The sequence below is a fragment of the Centroberyx affinis genome, unplaced genomic scaffold (assembly GCF_046629955.1).
Source record: "Centroberyx affinis isolate AG114_WGS23_722 - 3 ecotype Tasmania unplaced genomic scaffold, CSIRO-AGI_Caff_v1 ptg001348l_1, whole genome shotgun sequence".
Classification (NCBI taxonomy): domain Eukaryota; kingdom Metazoa; phylum Chordata; class Actinopteri; order Beryciformes; family Berycidae; genus Centroberyx; species Centroberyx affinis.
This window is the reverse complement of record NW_027279841.1, coordinates 169,021-191,500: the sequence shown is the minus strand read 5'-3', so window position 1 is coordinate 191,500 and position 22,480 is coordinate 169,021. Positions and strand designations below refer to the sequence as shown.

At 43.6% G+C, this 22,480-nt stretch overlaps 1 protein-coding gene across 1 annotated transcript in view; it reads left to right on the top strand.

Annotated features, from left to right (window-relative positions):
- Positions 1 to 22,480, top strand: part of LOC139649465 (rho GTPase-activating protein 20-like) — a 49,176-nt gene that overhangs the window by 17,735 nt on the left and 8,961 nt on the right. The window contains 11 exon segments of the mRNA XM_071525876.1: positions 2,163 to 2,339; positions 4,679 to 4,828; positions 5,665 to 5,706; positions 6,043 to 6,127; positions 6,390 to 6,467; positions 7,019 to 7,085; positions 8,261 to 8,488; positions 13,757 to 13,947; positions 14,793 to 14,957; positions 15,414 to 15,520; positions 16,150 to 16,339. Of these exon segments, the coding sequence (XP_071381977.1) occupies positions 2,163 to 2,339; positions 4,679 to 4,828; positions 5,665 to 5,706; positions 6,043 to 6,127; positions 6,390 to 6,467; positions 7,019 to 7,085; positions 8,261 to 8,488; positions 13,757 to 13,947; positions 14,793 to 14,957; positions 15,414 to 15,520; positions 16,150 to 16,339 (1,480 nt within the window).

Below are 22,480 nucleotides of genomic sequence, written 5' to 3'. Positions count from 1 at the left end.
AACTATTGGAAGATTTACAGCAAAAAAAAATGCAAGAAATGTCCATCAAATTTCTCCAATTAGTGTTCTGTAGCCAAACAAACACACTGTGGGTCCAAAAGGTCAAGGCTCATTATCTTTTAGATTTTCCTCATCTTTGCGGCAACAGTTGCGTGCCTGGTCACTCTGGAAGTAAGTAAAGTATTGGAGATAATGAGGTAAATATTGGACTTTTGGACCCACATTGCGTTTGTTTGGCTACAAAACACTTGGATTCTGCTGCAGAAGCTGTTTGGAGAAATTTTATGTACTTTTAATGCATTTTGTTTTAGCTATACAAAGATGGCTCCGTGCCTTAATGTTTTTATTTGTATCTCTGTTTGTTTTTTTTAGTTGTACCTGTTTATCTCTTGTATTACCTTTTATTCCTATTTTTTTTATCATTTTTTTCGGCACACACTTTTATAAAGTTCGATCTGTTTTTAAATGTATCTCTGTTTGTTTGTGTGTTTTTAGTTGTACCCGTTTACCTCATATATTACCTTTTATTCCTATTTTCTATTACATATTTTGTTTATTTATTTTTATTTTTCTATCATTCATTGGGGTAGTTTCACATCACTGCTTTTGGGTTTTATTGTATGTAAAGCACTTTGTAAACATTGCTTTTAGAAAAATTCTTGCTGTAAATCTGCTGCACCGTTAATTCACCCACTAGAGGAATCCTATAGTGCTAATGCAGGATAGATAGTAGTGTTGGGGGACTTTCACAGTGCATACAGTGTCACACTGGTTTTGGTAAAAAGACTTGAGTAAGTAAGAGACAACAGATGACTTTCCCTTAACCAAATGTGTGTGTTTTTGTATGTGTATTGGTTTATTGTGTGATGATTTTGCAGTTGTGATCCTACATGACCAGCATCCCCACCCTAAGCTGTCAAACAAATACAAAAAAATATATTTCATGATTATTCAAGTTCATGTTTTCGCCTGCCCCGAGACTTTCCAGCCACAGTCTCATCTGCTTGTATTTTTCATGCTTTATTTATCCAGGGAATGTTTGCTGAGCACATATATGCAATTTCTCAGTAACACCCTGCTTCACATTCACACAGACACATTTACGCCCAACCACAGTCTCCTACTGCTGGCCGCTGAATAGTTGGAGGTTGTAGTGCCTTGCTCGTGGACGCCTCAGCAGTTCACATTCCTTCCCCAAACAGCTATTAAGGGATTCAAACTGGCGGCCCTTTGGTCACGAGCCAGCTTCTCTCACCTCTGGGCTACCACCGCTCCCATTTGGCTAGTTGATAGATATTTGGTTAACCTCATGAAACCCCCAGGATCAACTCCGCTCTGTTTCACTAGCTTACCACCGCCGGGGCTGAGAGCGCATTAGCACCGCGGGACGTTATTCAAACACAACACCTTTAACTTGGATTACCGCTGGGAGGGTGTTAAGGCATGAAATGTGCCTGGCAACGTCTGAGGAAACGAGTTAAATCTGAGTAAACACTGAAATTATCTAATGAATTGGGGGTTTTATGCCAAGAGCTAATGAGTCAGAGTTAGTGGTTAAAGGTTTGGTTTATTGGCAGCAGGTAGCGGCTGTGGGGAAGCTGCAAACCTCGAGGCTAGAGAAGTCAAGAGATAAAAAGCAGGAGAAATGACTTTAATTCATATCTCCCAACCTGCCAAAGGGATTGTTAGTGCAGGTTGGAAGTATTTGCAGTAGTATAAAAGAATTTATGGGTATTACTTTGCCTGATATGAAATCTAAACCAGAGCGATGATCTTTGGCCTTCAACACATAAAAAGGAGTTACTGCTGACTTTGACGGGCAGAAATGGGCTTGAGATCAGAAAGCCGCCAGTTTGAATTCATCAGGGAAAATATGGAAGGGGAAAGTAAACAAACTTCTCTTCTCCTCCAGCACTACCCACACAACCCAAGGTACTACCACAGTTCAACAGCACTTTAAGTGCCTTGCTCAAGGGCAGATTGACTGTAGTTGTTTAAGGAGGAGAGTGTTATTTTGTTCACTTTCCCCTCCTACAGTCCAGGGATTCAAATCAGCGACCTTCAGTTCACAAGCCCGCTTCTCTGACATCTAGACTAACGGGAACAGAGTATCACGAAAAGTTCATTGTGTGTGTGTGTTTGTCTGGGTTTTGCCCCTCCAGGGAGAGCTGCCTGACGCCGGTCAGCCCCGAGTCGTGTCCCCTAGTCCAGGCCTTCCTGGCTGGGTGTCCCGGCCGGCTGTTCCTGGGTCACGCCCACGCCCAGCTGAAGACCGGCCTGCAGACCCAGGAGAGACACCTCTTCCTCTTCACTGACACTCTGCTGGTGGCCAAGGCCAAGTGAGTTCCCCCTCTGTGTGTGAGAGAGAACCAGGGGCAGGAGTGTGAGAAACGACGGAGAGAGAATGAAAGAATGTGTTTGTTTGTGTTTGTTTGTGTGTGAGAGAGAGAGAGAGAGAGAGAGTGGGGGAAACACTGAGATGAAGCAAAATGGAAACAGGCAGACATAAACAGGGAAAAAGGGAGAGAAACAAAAGAGAAAGAGAGAGACAGAAAAGCAACATTACATCTGTTCCTACTTTTTTCTGTAACGATGGAAAAAAAAAAAAGATTCTGCAGCGGACTGATGGAACCACATCCTCCTGCAATCCCTCCCTCCATGCCTCCTTCCCTCACTCCCTTACTTCCTTCACCCCTCCCTCCCTCCCTCCCTCGTTTCTTTCTTCCCAGTCTATAATTATTTCCCAGCCAATTAAATCCATATGAAGCCTGGCTCAGATCAAAGCCACACTAGGCTGCCCTGGGCCTACATGGGGTTCCCCACCCAGTGGACAAACTGCAACTACACACACACACACACACACACACACACACACACGTGCACAGATACAGTTATGTCCACCCACACGTTTGTGCTAAAATACACACGCTGACACACAATCATACATTCCCAGACGCTGTAAGTAAACATGCTACAGACATTTCCCTCCATACATACAATGTGCCATACACACACACACACACACACAACATAGAAACACACACATGCACACACACGGGTGCATTTACGCTACTGAAGTGCACAAACACACACATGCATGCACTTACACACAAAACATGAACACATACACATGCACACACGGAGACAGACTTATGCTGTGTGCACTTATGTACTTTTACCACCCAAACACACACACACACACACACACACACCCCTCAGCGCAGACACAGCAGGGCCTCTGTAGTCTATCCTGGGAGTCATGTGCCAGTGGGCGGAGCTGACCCATCCAGCAGAGAGAGCACAGGCTATAATTGGCTTTATTACATTTTGGCTGAACACAGTGCGTGTTAGAGGAATGTGTGTGTGTGTGTGTGTGTGTATGTGTGTTTGAGAGAGAGAGGGATAGCAAGTAGCAAGAGAGAGAAAAATAAGTTCATTGATGTGTGTGTGTGTGTGTGTGTGTATGTCTGCACACATCCATGTAATAGCAGGGAGAGTATGTATGGATTCCACATGTGTGCTTTTGCAATTTCTCCCTCTATAATCACAGATCTAGTGGTGGACAAATACACTTCAACTTAGTTTACCCAGTTTTTCCTCTGGAAATAGACTTCAGTCCAATCTTTTAGTATGTCTATTCTATAAATGGTTCCTTGAAGAACTCCCAAATGTTAGAGGTTTGTGGAAGTACATTCTGAAAAGTAAAAGGTATAGGTAAAAAGTAAAAAATTAAGTCAGATTGCAACCATAGGGGACCCCAGTAGGTTCCTTGTGGAACTCCTTGATAAGGGACTCTTCAGGCTTCATAAGCCCTGATGGTGCTTATAGAACCCTCTAACATATCGTGGCTGTCGGGTGAAAACCTCATAACTCCAACTTTGGTAATTTACATATTTTAACTTAAATTGAAGGATTACATGCTCCTCTTTGGGCTGAGAAAGTTCTACGACCCTTGGACTGAAATAGAGCTGCAACGATTAATCGATTAATTGATTAGTTGTCAACTATTAAATTAATCGCTGACTATTTTGATAATCAATTAATCGGTTTGAGTCATTTTTTAAGAAAAATAAGTCAAAATTCTCTGATTCCAGCTTCTTAAATGTGAATATTTTCTGGTTTCTTTCCTCCTCTATGACAGTAAACTGAATATCTTTGGGTTGTGGACAAAACAAGACATTTGAGGACGTCATCTTGGGCTTTGGGAAACACTGATCCACATTTTTCACCATTTTCTGACATTTTATAGACCAAACAACTAATCGATTAATCGAGAAAATAATCAACAGATTCATCGACAATGAAAATAATCGTTAGTTGCAGCCCTAGACTGAAACCTTTTCAAAACCACATGGATAAACAGAAAAATGCCTGGTCGTCAAGCTAAAACAAGGCTGTATTTCTTAGTTCCTGAAAAGTAGACATTTTGGAAATACAAGGTTTTCACTGAATAACAATATATGGGTGCTCCAGTGGAAACCCTAAAGGTGCTTATTGGTGTCCTTTGGAGCTGAGAAGAGCAGGAGAAGGATGATTTTTAATTTTTCATCAAGGAACCTTCTGGGGATCCACTACATGGTTGGAATCTGAGGAATTTCTACAGGTTCCTTGAAGCCCTTGTTGAAGAAGCCCTCTCCTGCACAGTGTATTACCATGTAGCGCTCTGTGTGTCCTGCAGGTCTCCAACACATTTCAAGCTGAAGGCCCAGGTCAGAGTGTGTGAGATGTGGACGGCCGGCTGCATGGAGGAAGTGTGTGAGGGAAGCACCAACCCAGAGAGGAGCTTCGTCATGGGCTGGCCCACCTGCAACTGCGTGGCCACCTTCAGGTACACACACACACACACACACATACACACACACACCGTGAGGAACTGTTGATAAGGGGAATACTCAGCAGGTAAACTGTTGTTTCCTTAAAATGCAAAGATAACATAGAAGGTGATTTTAATCATTTGAAAAAAAGAGGAAGGAGTCCATGCAACTTCACTTCCCCTCAAATTACCCTCTGGACACACACACACACAAACACACACATACACATAAATGGTGGCCAGTGTGTTCCAATTTCACAAGCTGTATGGTGATCAACTACAGTAAATTGCACACACACACACACACACACTGTATCTCTGCTTGCTCACAGGTAGTGATACCTGCATATATCCTCGTTGCATGACTCTTATTCATACCCATAACACAGTCCTCTCGCTCTAAAACGCCTCTGTAAATCGCTCCAGCATATTTCTAAATGAGTACACTATGTTCTGAGGCGTACATGTACATTATTGAAGGGAACTAAAACTGAACACACAACCGCACAAGCCATAAATCCTTAAGCTGAACCGCAGTCGTAAAAGCCCCTCGCCCCACCACAGCCTGATTGGAACGAGCAGAAAACCACATGAGTATGCAACACACACACACACAAATACATACATGCATACAATCACACCTGTATGTGGGCGCACACACAGATTTATACTGACACACACACACACACGCCACACACCCATTACGTGTCCCGACAGCAGGAATTTAGTGGCAGCCTGGGGGGGAAGTCTGCAGTTTTAGCCGGAGGGAGTTACGTAACCAGGAAAATAGATGGTTATCGAACATGATTTCCTCTTATTATGTTTTATCGCTCTCTTTACCCCCTCTTCAGCTCTGTGGAACACAAGGACAAATGGCTGGTGCTCATCAAAAGGTAAGATACGATTTGTGATTGTATGATTTAAAATCAAATTCCCCTCATGCGACAATAAAGATTTCATTTAAATGAGATGGAAGGGATTTAATTGAACCGTTCCCTGCGTGAACAAGAACAATCACAGTCTGAATGAATGAGAATCAACTGACACATTTAATTATGAAATGTCAACTTAATTTTCTTAACTTAATTACCCCTCGAGACTTGATATCTGACATGCATGCGTTAATTCCCAATGCCTCCCACATGGACCAAAGGAACTCATTTATATTCAAAGCTTGTTTTTATTTTGACGCTGACCTCCTTCTCCCTTCCTCTCTCCCTTTCGCTCAGTCGGATAAATGAGGAGAAGGAGAAGGACGACCCCAAGACCATTCCCCTCAAGATATTCGCAAAGGATATTGGGAATTGTGCATATGTAAGTGTCTTTTCTTTCAATTCATCCTGCCTCAGTCTCTCTCTCTCTCTCTCTCTCTCTCTCTCTCTCTCTCTCTCAGTTTTTAATTATTTATGTCATCATGTAGGCATAAAAATGTGTATGTTGAATGACTTATTGATTGACTGATGCTTTATCAATCCATAACAGGGTAATTCATGATGTTACCAGCAGCGCAACATTTATATAACACACATTTGACTGCATATTTCCATAAAGTTTCATAAATATATGTTTCCACCAGGCCAAGACGCTGGCGGTCAGCAACACTGACAGCACCACTGATGTCATCCGCATGGCTCTGCTGCAGTTCAGCATATCGGTGAGTTTGAGTCACACTTTACTTGGATAGTGGATAGTCCAATGCTGATATGCAACTTACTATACAGACAGACTATAACATGTGACCAGTTTCAGGTGATACAATATTGTGAGAAGCAGCCTAAAGATATTAAATGTCTGGGTTGGGGTTAGTGTTTGGGTTACAGTTTGTAGAGATGCAGCAAATAGGCAAGTGACACTTTGTGGAAAATCAACTTTTTGTCACCTGATAGTTGACTATCAATACTGGACTATCCAAATAAAGTACTGGAGGAAACCCATGAGGAACGTGGGATAGCGCCACTCAGAAAATCCAGAAAACAGCAGACTTGGTCTCAGTTTACCATTTTTTAATTGGATTCATCAGTTCAATGTGTTTCAGCATTAAACCTTCATCAGAGCACGGAAGCATGGAAGCGCACCTGCTCTACATTTAAAGTGTTACTGTCGTTTGGGTGATGTGTGTGTGTGCATGTGTGTATTATTGCTGTTGCTGTATGAATCTAGTATCACTGAATCTCTCTCTCTCTCTCTCTCCCTCCCTCCCTGTAGGGTTGTGTTAAAGACCACCAGTTGTGGGTGAACTCCAGTAAGGACGAGCCTCCATACCCTCTCATAGGTGAGTCCACCTGTCATAGACATTAGTATCAAAGCCTTGCTATTATTAAAGCTGGAGACTACAGTTTTAATGCCAAACATCAGGGAAAACTTGGCCAAAGGAAGAGAATGAGAAACACTTTCCTCTCCCTTTAGTACCATCAAGCTGTAGGTGAGAAGCAGAGGTGGAAAGAGGACTAAAACATCCTATTCAAGTAGAAGTGCTGTTACTTTACTGATATTTTCCTCCAGCAGAAGTAACATTTCTGGTGTAACAATCTTCAGAGTAAAAGTTCCTGAGTTCCTCTTTAGAACAGAGAACGTTGTTAGCTGTGATCTTTTCCATGTGATTCTAAAAGGAGAGAGGACAGTGAAGGACAATACAGCAAAAATGTACACAAAATAGCTACTCAATTACAGTGACATGACTGTAATTAGTTACTTCCACCCTTGCCCTTAAGCAAGGCACTACAGGAGCAGACTGTAGTCCTTCCAGGTGTAAATGTGTGAAACTGTAAGGATGTGAAGCAGGACACTGAAAACCAGCATGCATGCTCAGTAAAATCCTCCCTGGATAAGTAAAGGTTCAACAGAAACCTCCTGCTTCATTTCCCTCCCAGGATGAATAGTTTGTGAAATCGTGCGGCACTAATGCAGGGTGGCTCCACAGCGGGGGGGGGGGGGGGCACTACTGTACAGACATTAGTGGCACACCAACAACCTCACATCTGGGAGCATTTTTCACAACAGTTTGCTTTTTATTTTTTTTCTCTTAACCAACCTTTACAGCCTTTTCATGACTTCCGGTTACCATTTTCTTTTATTTCTGGAGTCTTTAAACATCTGTTGAACTTTGGTTGTGTCTCTTCCTCCATGATAAACCCCCCAAATCGGTGATTCTGTGATCTGTTGCTCCAGTAGAGGAGACTGGAGAATTGTGTTTTTTTTCTCTCTCTCCATTCACTGCCATTGTATGGAGGAACAGTCTGAAAATCACACTTCTAGCACATAATCAGACTGTTCCTCCAGACAACGTCAGTGAATGGAGAGGGAAAAAACTCAGTTCTGCAAGTTCATACTGAAATCCTAACAGCCCGACTTTCTATTAGATTTTCGCACTGACTCCATGTCACACGCGCAGACACACGCATACCAGACCCACGACCTCTAACCTTTTGACTCTGAAATCTCACCCAGGCCACGAGTTTCCCTTCAGCATCAAGATGAGCCACATCCGGGACGGGGGGAGCAGCGGTGGAGGAGGTGTAGGTGGAGGAGGAGGAGGAGGAGGAGGGGGGAGGGATCCGGCGAGTCCCACAGACTGTCCCGGGGTGCTGCTGCTGGACCAGTGTCTCCCTCCTGACACCCAGTGCCAGTTCATCCTCAAGCCCAGCAAGGTGGCTCCGGGACAGGCTCCACTTATCGGTAAGACGGCCTGTCCGGGCCTTAAAGGGACGGTCAAACCACTTCAAAATATTAGTTTTCTTATTTAGTGTCACTCTTGAGTTCTATGTTCATCATCCACTAAGATCTGAGCGTTCCTAAAATTCAATAATTGCAGCCTCTAGGCTTCTTCCAATAATTAATCAGTAACATAGCCTGAAAATGGAAAATACACCCGCACCAAGGCACCACTTAGTGTTTGTGGAGCTGAACAGGTTGATAAGCACCGTTCTGGTGGTTTGCACATGGAACCAGCAATCTTTTCAGGACCTTTATGTGCGGAGGAAGTTTCACGACCCACGAGCCTCGGAGCCCCGGTCAAAACCAAAGGTGTAATTTGTAACAACGCTCGAGGGTTTATCTGGAAACGAGGCTGTTTGGCTTTACAGTGAAAGGTACGAGGTTTGCCTTCCTCTGCGGGGAAGCTGAGGTTCTCCTGGCAGGCGGTCGGTCTGTTCGGAGTCCAAACATAAATCTAATCCCATTCAAACCACAGGGAGAAATATCAGAACGCTGAGGCAGGATACAGAACCGGATTAGAATCATAGACTGAATTACCTTCACTTGCACCAACGAGTTCACTTTGTTTGAGCGTGTTCTTGATGCTCACTCTTGATACTTAGACTGATCTTCAGACTGAATGTCCATCTGGTTCCACTCCATCATTCAGCCTGAGATTTCCTCCTTGTTAGCTGTTTTCTGTGTGGGGGGGCTGATTTTCCCCAAACCAATCACTAGTGACCGACGTATCTGAACCGATCACTAGAATCACTAGTGACTGATGTATCTGAACCAATCACTAGTGACTGACGTATCTGAACCAATCACTAGTGACTGATGTATCTGACCCAATCACTAGTGACTGACATATCTGAACCGATCACTAGAATCACTAGTGACTGACGTATCTGACCCAATCACTAGTGACTGACGTATCTGAACCAATCACTAGTGACTGACGTATCTGAACCAATCACTAGAATCACTAGTGACTGACGTATCTGAACCAATCACTAGTGACTGACGTATCTGACCCAATCACTAGTGACTGACGTATCTGAACCGATCACTAGTGACTGACGTATCTGAACCAATCACTAGAATCACTAGTGACTGACGTATCTGAACCAATCACTGGTGACCGACGTATCTGCACCAATCACTAGTTACCGACGTATCTGAACCAATCACTAGTGACTGATGTATCCGAACCAATCACTAGTGACCGACGTATCTGAACCAATCACTAGTGACGACGTATCTGAACCAATCACTAGTGACCGACGTATCTGAACCAATCACTAGTGACCGACGTATCTGAACCAATCACTAGTGACGACGTATCTGAACCAATCACTAGTTACCGACGTATCTGAACCAATCACTAGTTACCGACGTATCTGAACCAATCACTAGTGACGTCTGTGAAAACACATCGATGGGGGAACAAGAAGAAGAAAACAAAACAAGGAGAACGGTGGGAAAGGAGACGGAGAGGAGAAGGGGTTAGGACGAGGGTTAGGACCAACACAGAGACAAAGTAAGGACAAAGAGGCAGTAACCCCAGAAGGGGACAGGAGGAGTGTGAGAATAGGAAGATGGAAACCGAAAAGAGATGACACAGCTAGTGAGTAAGAAAGAAGGTCAGCGGAGGTGAAGGAAAGGGAAACAGATCAAGAGAGAGGGATCGAAATAGGGAGACGGGGACGGAAAACGAGAGAGAGATGAGGAGAAAAACAAGATGCCGGGAGAGGAAGAGATGGAGATGGAGACGGAGAGAGGGATGGAAAAAGAGGGAGAGCTGGGGAGAAAAGGCCCGGAGGAAAACAAGCAGAAGAGAGAGAGAGAGAGTGCGTGTTTTCCAGTCCTGGAGGCTCCAGAGTGCCAACCGCAAGCTTCCCCTCAGATTCCTCCGCCTCAAACATAACAGCGTCTTACATAATCGCTCCATACCAGCGCAGCCAGATCGCTCACACCCAACACGACAACTAACCGACACGTGTGTGTGTGTGTGTGTGTGTGTGTGTGTGTGTGTGTGTGTGTGTGTGTGCGTGTGGTAGAAGTCCCCTTTATCCTCCATCGATCCTCAAGTCGTTCTTGAATGTTGAATACATCGTAAAATAAAACTTAAGTGATGTGATTTTTTTTTCCCAAAACGTTCCTCTATGGGAACCTTTGCTAAATCTATATTTCAAATCAGCTTTCACTATGAAACCAAACCCCTTAATTTTAACCTTGAAATGTCCTTAATTTCTCATTACGTAAACATAGCTTTAAAAAAAAGTAAGGTTAGTATCGTGGGTTGATAAGGGATTTATTCACGGGTTGGTTCATGAAGACACTAGAAATTAAGGGATTTTTCATGTCTTTTGTGCAGGTTTACAGGTTATTAATGAGTTATTAATGGAAAGTTTCTGTCTCCCTGAATTTTACATTAAATTAGAAAGTAAGCCGTCAAACATTAAGAGGTGTTTAAGGTGGTTTTGATGGGGTCTCCTCCATTAATAACTCCCTTAACTCATTTTAAGGGGATTTTTGCATTGATTAAGGGGTGAATTCATGTAAATGTAAGGGTATTTTAAGGGATTACTGGTTCGTAGAGTGTATTGGCATGACAGGAAAGACACCTTTGTTGCCAAAGCAATACAGTTCTTCAGTTAACCAATTGCAAACATTAACCAATAGCTTTCAGTACATAACCAATAATACATCAATATCAACACTTATAACAACAGTATAACTAAAAGCATCAAGCCTCATCAAACTTTGCTGCCAGTAAGATGGATTTCTCATGTTCTCCGAGGACAAATGGAAACTTCTGTTCTTGTGGGAGGAAACCAAAGTTTGGTTACGGTCACAACGATCACACCAAGCCGTTCTGATCTAAAGGCTTCTGCTTAAATGCTTGACATGAGTTTCTTAGACAAATATAAACAGTGAAGTTGATCCTATGTATGAATTTCTTTCCAAAGCCTTTGCCTTTCCATCAAGGCAAAGGGCGGCTACTTTAAAGAATCTAAAATATAAGATAGTTTGGATTTGTTTAACACTTTTTTGGTCGCTGCATAATTCCATTTGTGTTATTTCACAGTTTTGATGTCTTTACTATTATTAAAAAATGTATATAAATAATATAATAATAATAATATATATAAAAATGCGTGTCCAAACTTTTTACTGGTAGTGTATAATCATAAATGCATCGTCTCCTCTGCCATGACATCATCGCTGTTCGCCACTGGCCAACTTTTTTTTTTTTTTTTTTTTTTTATTGGCCGTGAAGAGAAATATTTTGCATCTGTTGTGTAACAAGGCAGCCGAGGTTTACAGGAGGATGACAGCCGGTGCCCACCCAGTCTTGGAGCGCTCTACCTCTCCTTCCCTCTCTCTCTCTCTCTCTCTCTCTCTCTCTCTCTCTCTCTCTCTCTCTCTCTCTCTCTCTCTCTCTCTCTCTCTCTCTCTCTCTCTCTCTCTCTCTCTCTCTCTCTCTCTCCTCACACACACACTCTCTCTCTCTCTCTCTCTCTCTCTCTGTTCTCCCCAGCGAGCTGTAATGACGCAGCGCCTGATTTACAGCTGCCTTGTGTTTTGTTAATGAGGCCGGCCTGCTGAGAGGTGCCGGAGCGGGCCGGCAATTATGTTATTGTTGAACTTTGAGGCAGAGCATAATTGGGCATAACGCCACGGCGGATCGTTAAATAACGGGTTTTAATCGGGCAAAGCCCCGGGCAGCTATGTGAGGTATGCTGTGTGTCAAGGGGCCTTTTGGGTCCTCCACCCAAATAGAATCTGCAGTGTGAGAGGAGAGGCCCACCCGACAATACAAATCACATAATACTCCCTAATAACAAAATAATAATAATAAAAAATGTAATGTAATATAAAGTGGAATGTAACTTAAACTTTATTGATTGCTGCGGGGAAACTGGCTGATTACAGCAGGGAAGAATTGAAGTGTAGGTTGGAGAGCAAAAAAAAAAGGGTAAAAAAAAGTAAAAAAAAAAAAAGTAAATCAAATAAAATCCCTTTTTTTTTTTACATTATCTCCCTTTTGTATGTAAAATAAAATTGATAGATAAAGATAGAGTGTCTCCATAATGCTGGTGAATCGTATCGTTTCTCCACAATGGCTAAAATAAAATTTCTATTCACACATTGGCAGATTTACAGAAGCTCTCAGTTTGCAAACTTACATATTTACAAATATCAACAATAATTCAGACCAATAACTCAATTATTTCATAGTGTTTCAGTGGCAGTTGTACTCCCAACTAGAAAATCACGCCGCAGTACAGCCTGTAAAGTCGGTCCGCTGTTCCTTTTTAACAAATGTTCCCTGAAGGCATCACAGGCTCGAGCCAGTCTGTCAGTCAGTCTGGATGGAAGCACCAGCCGAAACACTCAACAAATATATTTCACTTTAATTGCATTCAAATATAAATGTTGGTTAACTCCAAACTTCACTGTCCATGTGGATTTCAGCTTCTATTTTCATATTGACTTGCCCCTTTTGAACACGTGCAGTTTGTCACGTGCAGTTGTTCATAACCACACAAACGCCCTGAGCGGTTATGTCACAGTGAACACACTGATAATGACAGAGCTGCGGACAGACAGCAACACACACACACACATACACACACACACACACACACACCCACACACACACACACCCACACACACGCCCACACACCTCAAATTAAACAGTCCTCTCTCAGGTGGAAATGAGCATGAGCGCATGTTTCTCTCAAACACTGAATCAATGGCTCTTTCTTCTCCTCTCTCTCTTTCTGTCTCTCTGTCTGTTTCTGTCTCTCTCTTTTTTTACACTGTCTCTTTCTGTCTCTTTCTGTCTCTATCTCGTTGTTATGTTTTCACCCATCTGTCTGTGTGTTAATGAGATATTTCACAAAGTTGCAAACAGATTTGTCTGAAATCTGGTGGACAGATCGCTCTTGGCCCGATTAGATTGTGGTGATGATCCAAATCTGGGATTTCTGCCATTAGACAATTGTCATTTTTTTTTGCCATAACTAGTGTGCTGCATTCATGTGCTGGTGGAAAAGTCGAACATTTGGGACTTCCAAGCAGCGTTACTTTCACATGGTATTTTGTCGGAACGTAAAAAAAATCCAAGAAGACAAACAATAAACAAACAAACTGAATTTCTTCTGGTTCAAGATGTATTGCTCAAGCAAACAGTAGTGTGATTACAACTGAAAACATCATAAACCCCCCCCCCCCCCACAGAGCCCGGTCAGCAGAAGTCCTTCAAGAGGAAGCGGTCTCTGATCAACTGGACGTTCTGGAAGGGCTCCAGCAGCCAGCTGGACGGCCTGCCGCTGTCCCCCACCTCGCTCCCCCCCGCCCCGGGACGGCTGTTCGGACGGCCGCTCTGCTCCGTCTGCTCCCCGGACCACGACCTGCCCAAGCCCGTCATGGTGAGCCACACGGCCCGGGGGGGGGGGGGTGGGGGGGTGGGGGGTGGTCGAGGGAGGGATGGTTTTGGGGTTGACAGTGTGTTTGAGAATGGGATGTAGGGAGGGGATGGATCCCCACTGGTAGATACATCCTCTTAACTCCTTCTCCTTTAATAGAATAACTGAAGTGAAACTCTAAAATTCTAAAATTCTACCACATCATCCAGCACTCAGCTTCTCCAGGGGGTTCTCAACGTGGGGTCCGGGGACCACTAGGGGTCCTTGAGCAAATTGATGAATTGTTAAACTTCAGCATTATTTCATTTACAAGAAGTGAACACAATTAGAGAATGTCGAAGAATGACTGTTTTGATCATAGTTTCTCTGTTATCTCTCTACCTACAATACAGATAGTCATGGGATTCTGGACAAAATCAATAAAAATATTTTCAGATCTCATCAAATGGGGGTCCGTGGCTCTAATATGGACTAAATTAGGGGTCCTTGATATGAAAAAGGTTGAGAACCACTGCTCTACAGTACCAGGTTCTTTTGGCTTGAACCAGAGCGGAACCCTTTAAAAGGCTCATTTAAGAATGCATGAGATGTTCCAAATCAGGAGTATTAAAAAATAACTTTTAAAGAAACACACTGTTCAAATAAATCAAAGGCTTCTTTGAGTCATTATGCTTGAAGAACCCTCGTTTTTCTCAGTGTCCACCGGGCTCCTCTTCTCTGAGAAAACTATTGAAAACCCATTTAAGGCACGACACTCTTTTGCTAAAAGTTTAATTATTCTTAAAAGTTGCACCTGGCAAGATTTTTATTGACAAATCTACCCCCCCCCCCCCCCTTCCCCTCCTCAGGACATGCTGGTGTTCCTGTACCAGGAGGGGCCGTACACCAGAGGGGTGTTCAGGCGCTCGGCGGGGGCCAAAGCCTGCCGAGAGCTACGGGACAGGCTGGACGGAGGGGCGGAGCTTCCCGACATCACGCACCAGTCTGTGTTCGTCATCGCTGCCGTCCTCAAGGTGACACACACACACACACACACACACACACACACAGTAACAGACACTCTCCCTTGTCTGACTTGTTTAAAACCAGACATCAGCAGGAACAGAAAGCAGAAAAGGCTGCTGTGTTTCCAAACTGCAGTAAAGTCCAGACTGGATAATGTGCGCTCAGCAGGCAGACTGCCAGCCACACACACACACACACACAGACACATACACACACACCACACACACACACACACATACACACACACACAAGCTGCAGCATTGTTCAGCATCCAGGTGCTTTCTCTGTCAGGCAGAAAGCAGTGGAGGTGGTTTGGAGTTAATTCATCTCACTTTTTTTCCTGTACAACTGGCAGGGAATGAGCCTTGTTTTTCAGGTTTAATGTATTTTTCAATATTTATTTATTTATTGATTGATTTTCTTATGTAACATGTGGGTTTGTATGTATTTGTAATGTTCTGTAGGACTTCCTGCGGAACATCCCCGGCAGCCTGCTGTGTGTGGAGCTGTATGAGAGTGGATGGCCGTGATGGAGGGGAGGGGGGGAGGAGCAGACGCAAGCCATCCACAGGTAGGAACACACACACACACACACACACACTAAGTCATACACACATTCATTACACTAAGTAATGTGTAATAGTAATGTGTATATATATAGACAGGGAAAATATAGCTATATCTATAGATATATAGAGAAGAAAACGACAAAAGACATTGCAAACCGGAGGGATGAGTAAACATGATGGGGGAGAGAGAGAGAGAGAGAGAGAGAGAGACAGAGACAGAGAGAGAGAGAGAGAGAGAGAGAGAGAGAGAGAGAGAGAGAGAGAGACCAGCCGTCCGGTTCAGATCCAGAAGCAACAAACTGAATTCCTTCTGCTCAGGAAAAAGGAAAGAAAAAAAAGAGATGAAAGCAACAATGAAAATGTTTTTTAGACAAATTCCTCAAGAGCCTGAGGCGAGCAAACAACAGACAACACACACCGTGAGAACCAGAGAGAGTGTGTGTGTGTGTGTGTGTGTGTGTGTGTGTGTGTGTGTGTGTGTGTATCCCTGCTCCATTCAGTTTACATTAACTCAAGTGACCCAATGTCCAACTCTTTCTTTCATGCTTCTTCCCTCATTTCATCCCTTCATCCCTCCCTGCCATTCCTCCCTCTAATCCCCCCCCCCCCACCCCACCCCACCCCACCCCAGGTTGCTCCGCCTCCTGCCCGGCGACAACCTGCTGCTGCTGCGTCACGTCGTCGCCGTGCTGCACCGTATCCAAGGCAACGCCCACGACAACCAGATGAACGCCTTCAACCTGTCCGTCTGCATCGCTCCCAGCATGCTCTGGGCCCCGGCGCCCACCACCCCCGAGGAGGAGGGGGAGGGCACCAAGAAGGTGAGGGGGGGGGGGGGGGGGGGAACGCACGCACACACACATACACATTGGTGAGAGAAATGAGGAGTTTTGAGAAGTTTGAGCAATAAATTATGAAATCTTGGATCATGGAAATTAACATATTTGACTCAAGGTGGATTCTTGAGTGTAAAGACCAAACCTTACTAAACTGTGAATACACCTTGTAGCTCAGTGTGTGTGTGTGTGTGTGTGTGTGTGTGTAAAAGAGACAGGTGGAGACAGTTTGTTAACCTTACTGTGGAATTTAACATTGCAGTGTAATGACAGAACTATACTGTTTCTGCTGTGTGTGTGTGTGTGTATCTGTGTGTGTGTGTGTGTGTGTGTGTGTGTGTGTGTGTGTGTGTGTGTGTGTGAATTTTACCAAACAGACAGATGAGGGGTTTGACAGACGGCTAAGAAACTGTGGGCTCTTACACACACACACACACACACTCACACAAGCATACACAGCACTACATGCACACAGGCATGTTCACAAACACACACAATCTCTCTCTGTCTCTCTCTCTGTCTCTCTCTCACACACACACACACACACACACTCTTGTCTCACACGCAGCATGAAAGCCGCCTGTCAGCAGACTGCAGGTTTCCCCACAGATGTGTGTGTTGACCTCTGAACGTGACTCTGACCCACTAACACACAGCTGTGACATCTCTAACTGCACACACACACACTAACCCCGTCTCTCACACACTCTCACACACACACACACACACACACACAGGCACAGTCACGTTCACATCACTGACACTCATTCATAAGCCTGGACTCACAGCCTTCTTACACTCAGCCGAGCCTGAAATCCCAGAGCTTAGAGCCGGACTTGACAGAGAGCCTGACGATTTCATGCTAACTTACACACAGGCGGACAGGGAAACTCCTCTAATCCTCTAACTGCTACATGTCTATTAGGGATGTGCCCGAATCCGAATACATTATTCGGGAAAGCACAAATAATGTGATGGAAACAGATATTTCTTCTACCCGAAGTTGCTCGTTATTATTCGGGAAAAAAAAAGCCATGATTGATATGTAAATTAAAGGATTTTCCCTTTATCATTTGTTTTTCCCTTTATCGTTTGACTGCCAAAGTACTGAGTTATCCAATGCAGTTTTAGTATGACATAAGATTATTTCAGTAATATGATTAAATTAAAATGTCATGCCAGGTAAGAATATTTTCAGTCAAGCAGTGCTGAGAGCAGCATGTGGTTGTGGAGCAGTAAGAAAAAGTAGGTGAAATAGATGAATCCACTTCTAGTTAAGTAAAGGTGCAACTACTGTATGTTATGAACATAAACAAGCTGTCTACAATTAATTTTGTCCTCAAAACATGCTCATTTTGTTGAAATATCTTTAGAAACCTCCCTTCTATTTTAGGCAATAAACAAAAATATGCTATTTTAGTCAATACATACAATGGTAGCCTTGGATAACACATTGCTATGGTATTGGTCTCGAATTGGACTCGTAGTTTTGCGGTCTTGGTCTCGACTCGGTCTCGACCCCCCTAGGTCTTGGTCTTGGTCTTGAATCACCAATGACTCGATCTGGACTTGGACTCGACCAAGGCGGTCTCGACTATAGCCCTACAGCACATACGAAAATACATGGGCCAGGGGGAAAAAAAGAAGATATAAAATTAGCATTAACATGAAATTACCCTTTAACAAACAAGACCATCATCAGCCTCTCTCAGCCTCTATTCTGCATTTTCCATCGTTTCTCCACCTGGTCGGACAGTTTATAAAGACTTGTGCAGACATTTTAACTAGTGCAAGTGATCTCTCTCTCTCTCTCTCTCTCTCTCTCTCTCTCTGTTCTCTCTCTCTCTCTCTCTCTCTCTCCCGCCCATCAGAGCCCATCATGTAGTCACAGAATCATATTGTGGTCTATTTGGACACCAAGTTATTGAATTACATACATTCTCTGTGGGTGGTTGGTTTGCTTATCTTTTCATGTGTTTCATGCGTGTTTGTGTGTGTGTGTGTGTGTGTGTGTGTGTGTGTGTGTGTATCCTTCAGGCGGTTGAGGTTCAGTGAGAAAACATCCAAAGCATTTCCTACAGAATCCTGAGGGCGAGTGTGTGTGTGTTTTTGCAGAAAACTGTGCCGCTCAAACACCCCTCTCTTTCTCTCTTCACACATACACACACACCCACACACACACACAGTCTCTTTACGCTGCGGGCAAACACACGCATATCTTCACGCTCGCTAAGACACACACATGCAGCCGCAAATGCACACACACACACACACACACACACACACACAAACACACTTGTCAGCACAAATGCCTCTACACCCGCAAATGGCTAAATATCTCTTTCACAAATACTCCCCTGATAACACATTCCCTCTCACACACTGCTTGTTTGTGTGTGCGGCCGAAGCCCAGGCGGGCCTTTTCTGGGAAAAAAAAAAAAAAAAAGAAAAAAAAAAGTGAGATTTCGACATTCCCCTAGTTGCGGTCGGCTTCGGGGGCCAATCTAAACGAGCGTGGGCTCCTAGCGATGCGATGGCAGATCTGGAGCCTCGCCCGGCGACACGTGAAGCCTCATTTTCACCCGCTTCCGTTCAGTCAACCCCCCCCCCCCCCCCTCCCCCGGTCATCCAGCGTATAATTTAGATGTTTGTGGCTGAGCGGAGCTGTCAGTTTTGGAGCGTCTGAGGTAAATATAGCCTCAGAAGTTTGTGTTTTGCTTGAGAAAGACAGAGGGTAAGAGAGAGAAAGGGGAGAAATCACTCAACAACAAGCTTTTGTTTCTCCTCAGCTTGGTTCTTTGAATGTGGACTGAAAGTGTGTGTGGGGGGTTGAAGATGATTTGTGTGACTTCTCTTCATTATCAGACAGTATCCAGTGGAACAGTGACAGGAAAGATGGAACTGAGACACGCAAACAGAGTGAAAGAGACTAGCCAGCAGGCTGTGGGGTTCCAACGGATGTGTGTGTTGACCTCTGAACTGACCCACTAACACACAGCTGTAACATCTTTAAATGCGCACACACACACAGACACACACACACACACACACACACACACAGATTTATCCTCCGTCTATCCTGCATTAGTACTGCAGACAGTTCTTTACTGAATGTTACACAACAGAAATTATTCTGTTCTGTTAAAACTCTAGCACACTGGTACTCCATTCCAGTCTTCGAGGGCCGAAGGTCCTGCAGGTTTTTGTTCCTTGATAGTTGATGAGCCACACCTGGTGCCAGGTAGATACAGACCAGGTGTGGCTCAATAAACTATCAAGGAGGAACAAAAACCTGCAGGACACTGGCCCTTGTAGACTGGAATTGAGTATCTAGGCTCTATTCATTTTTCCCAAACAAATTCCTCTTGTGAATGGAGCCAATGTGCAGCAATGTAAGCTGCAGTAGAAAATGGGACCTATAGAGGCTTTGCATTTGTGTAACAAATCACTTATCAATTGGAGCCATCATGGAGGTCTAACGGAGAACTGTCTGTGCGCAAATAATGTCTAAATATGTAACAACCAGGCTAGAAGCTAACAGTGAAAGCTTGTTGTGGTGTGTCTGTAGATCCATTCAGTAACGTTCTCAGTAAAAGTAAATAGTGTGATAAGGTGGATTTGGTTACTGTGACACAGTAAACTGTCTTGTCTTTAGCCCTAGTCTCTACTCTAACATGAAGAGTTGTAGCTTGAGAAGAGTCAGCTCAGTTAACCTGAACAAACTTTTAGCTAGCTAACTAGCCAGCAAACACACTGATGTTAATGTGAACATGCTAATGCTAGCTGCTACTAGATACGTTGGTTAGCTGACCAGATACTATGGTTAGCTAGCTAACAAGCTGACATTATCTAAACCAGTGATTCTCAACCCTTTTCATAGCAAGGACTGCTAATTTAGTAGGCTACATATTTGGGCCGTGGACCCCCATTGACTGAATTTTTGTCTCTCAAACTCAAATTTGAGAATATTTTTATAGATATGATTTTGTCCAGAAGGAAGAGAGATAACTATGATCAAAATAATAATTCTTCTGCATTCTCTAACTGTGTTAACGTCTTTTAAATGAAAAATGGTAAAGTTTAACAATTCATCAGTTTGCCGGGGACCCCCTGGAACCCCCCTCAAGGACCCCTGGTAGTCCCCGAACCCCACGTTGAGAACCACTGATCTAAACACTAAATCAATCAGATGGATCAGTGGTGAAATGATCAGTTCCCAGTCAGAAACAGCACAGAAATTAGCCATGTCCATTCAGTTCTATTGAGACAGACAAGTTGTACGTTTTGCAGTCAACCTCTGTACAAAGATAAGAGACTGGTATTTGCCCCAGCCTGCTGAACCACCAGAACACTTTAATTTTTTTTTTTTTTCTGAATGGTTGAGAAAGCGTTAAGGAAAACATCTCTGTGTGGAGCTGAAGAAGCAGAAGTAGGTCTGAACAGGCTTCTGATGGACGCTGGGTGAATGAGAGAGTCTGCTGGAGGCCCACAGGCTCTTTCTGACACACAGAGTGACAGCCAGGAATGGTGAAAGAGGGATTGAAGGAGGGGAGGAAGAAAGTAGGCCTAGATGAAAGAGAGAGATAAGGGAGGGGAAAGAAACAGGAAAGTTACTGTAAAAAAGAGAAAGGGGGCTGATGAGAGTGGAGAAAACAAGGAGGGAGGAAGGAGAAGAGAGGGGGAGTGAATGAAAAAGTAAAAAGGCGTAAATCTAGAGCAAGAGTACACACATGCTGTCGTTGTCCAGTGAAAAACACTGAAAAAATTTCAACTTTTCAGGAGCTTTTTTTTTGCTCAACCCATAAAAAATCTATGTAATTAATCTTTCAGTTGATGTTAAAACTGGAGTTATGAGGTTTTCACAGTGTAACAGCGATGTCCAACCTATAGTACTTTACCCCCTGATATACCATCAGTTTTGTAATCCAACATGTGATATTACAAGGGATTACAGAGTCACTTTAATCAGTAAATAATGGTAAATTAACACAGGCTTCCCACTGGTTATGGAGTTTCTGGAATAATATGGAATTGTTCATTGTTTTCCAGCCAGGGAAAGCCAGGAAATTTGACAAATTCTCTCAAAAGGTCGGGAAATATCATGGGTCACTTTACTGGAATAAACCAGAATGCATTTTGTAACTTGTTTCACACATTGATTGAATTAGCTGGTGGTTTTCAGCCCAACTGGAGCGGAAGCCAGATCTGCTCAACCCTGCTTAGAAAAACAACATGAACAAACCAGGAAAGAATGAAAACTTTTTAGGTCATGGAAGCGCTCCGACTTGGTTGTGGATAGTCAGGGAGAAGTCAGGGAATTTGACATCAGGGCCGCAGTGGAAACCCTGTGGACAGGAATTTGTCTTCATAACACTGGGTGCAGAGATATATTCACACTTTACAGCGTTTCACAGCATATACTGACACATATCAAGATTCACATACAGTGCAAATGGGTAAATACAATAAACAGAATATTGCATCTTACTATTTATAAAAAAATAATACCCAAGAAGATCCTCTTTTCTGGGATTATGGATACAGAGGTGATGTGGCTTCTGTAGGTGCGAGGTATCCATGACTTGTAGTGACGCTGCCATACTGACTCCCAGACAGTCATTCATTCTATTTTATTGATTAACACACTTTACTTACTGAGTACCAATTAAACTGCCATCGGTTATAATAACTGTGTTGGGATGGAGGAGGGGGAAACTTCATCGTTTGCCCAAAGATAAAGGGAAACATGGCACATTAGAAACAGTTTATAAAGGTAATGTTATCTTATCTGCCCAGTAATCAGGAAGAACTGTTTCTCTTGAATGTAAAGGACTTTTGGATAGTTTCACTCATCCTGAAGTGAAATACGGAGATGCATCGGTACTTTTCTCCAGGTTTTGAAGACGGATTGTGAAGAAGATGCAGCGGGGTTCTGTAGAGATCATGAAACGACAGATCTGGGAGTTTGTCTGCAGACTGTTGTGGTGTCGGCCATGTTGGAGCCAGACAGGAAGAGTCACTTTGCTCCAAGGACTTCAGTCTGCTTTAGATGTCAGATAAGCCAACCTCTAGCGCAATGATTCTCAACCTTTTTCATATCAAGGACCCCAAATGTACTACACATTA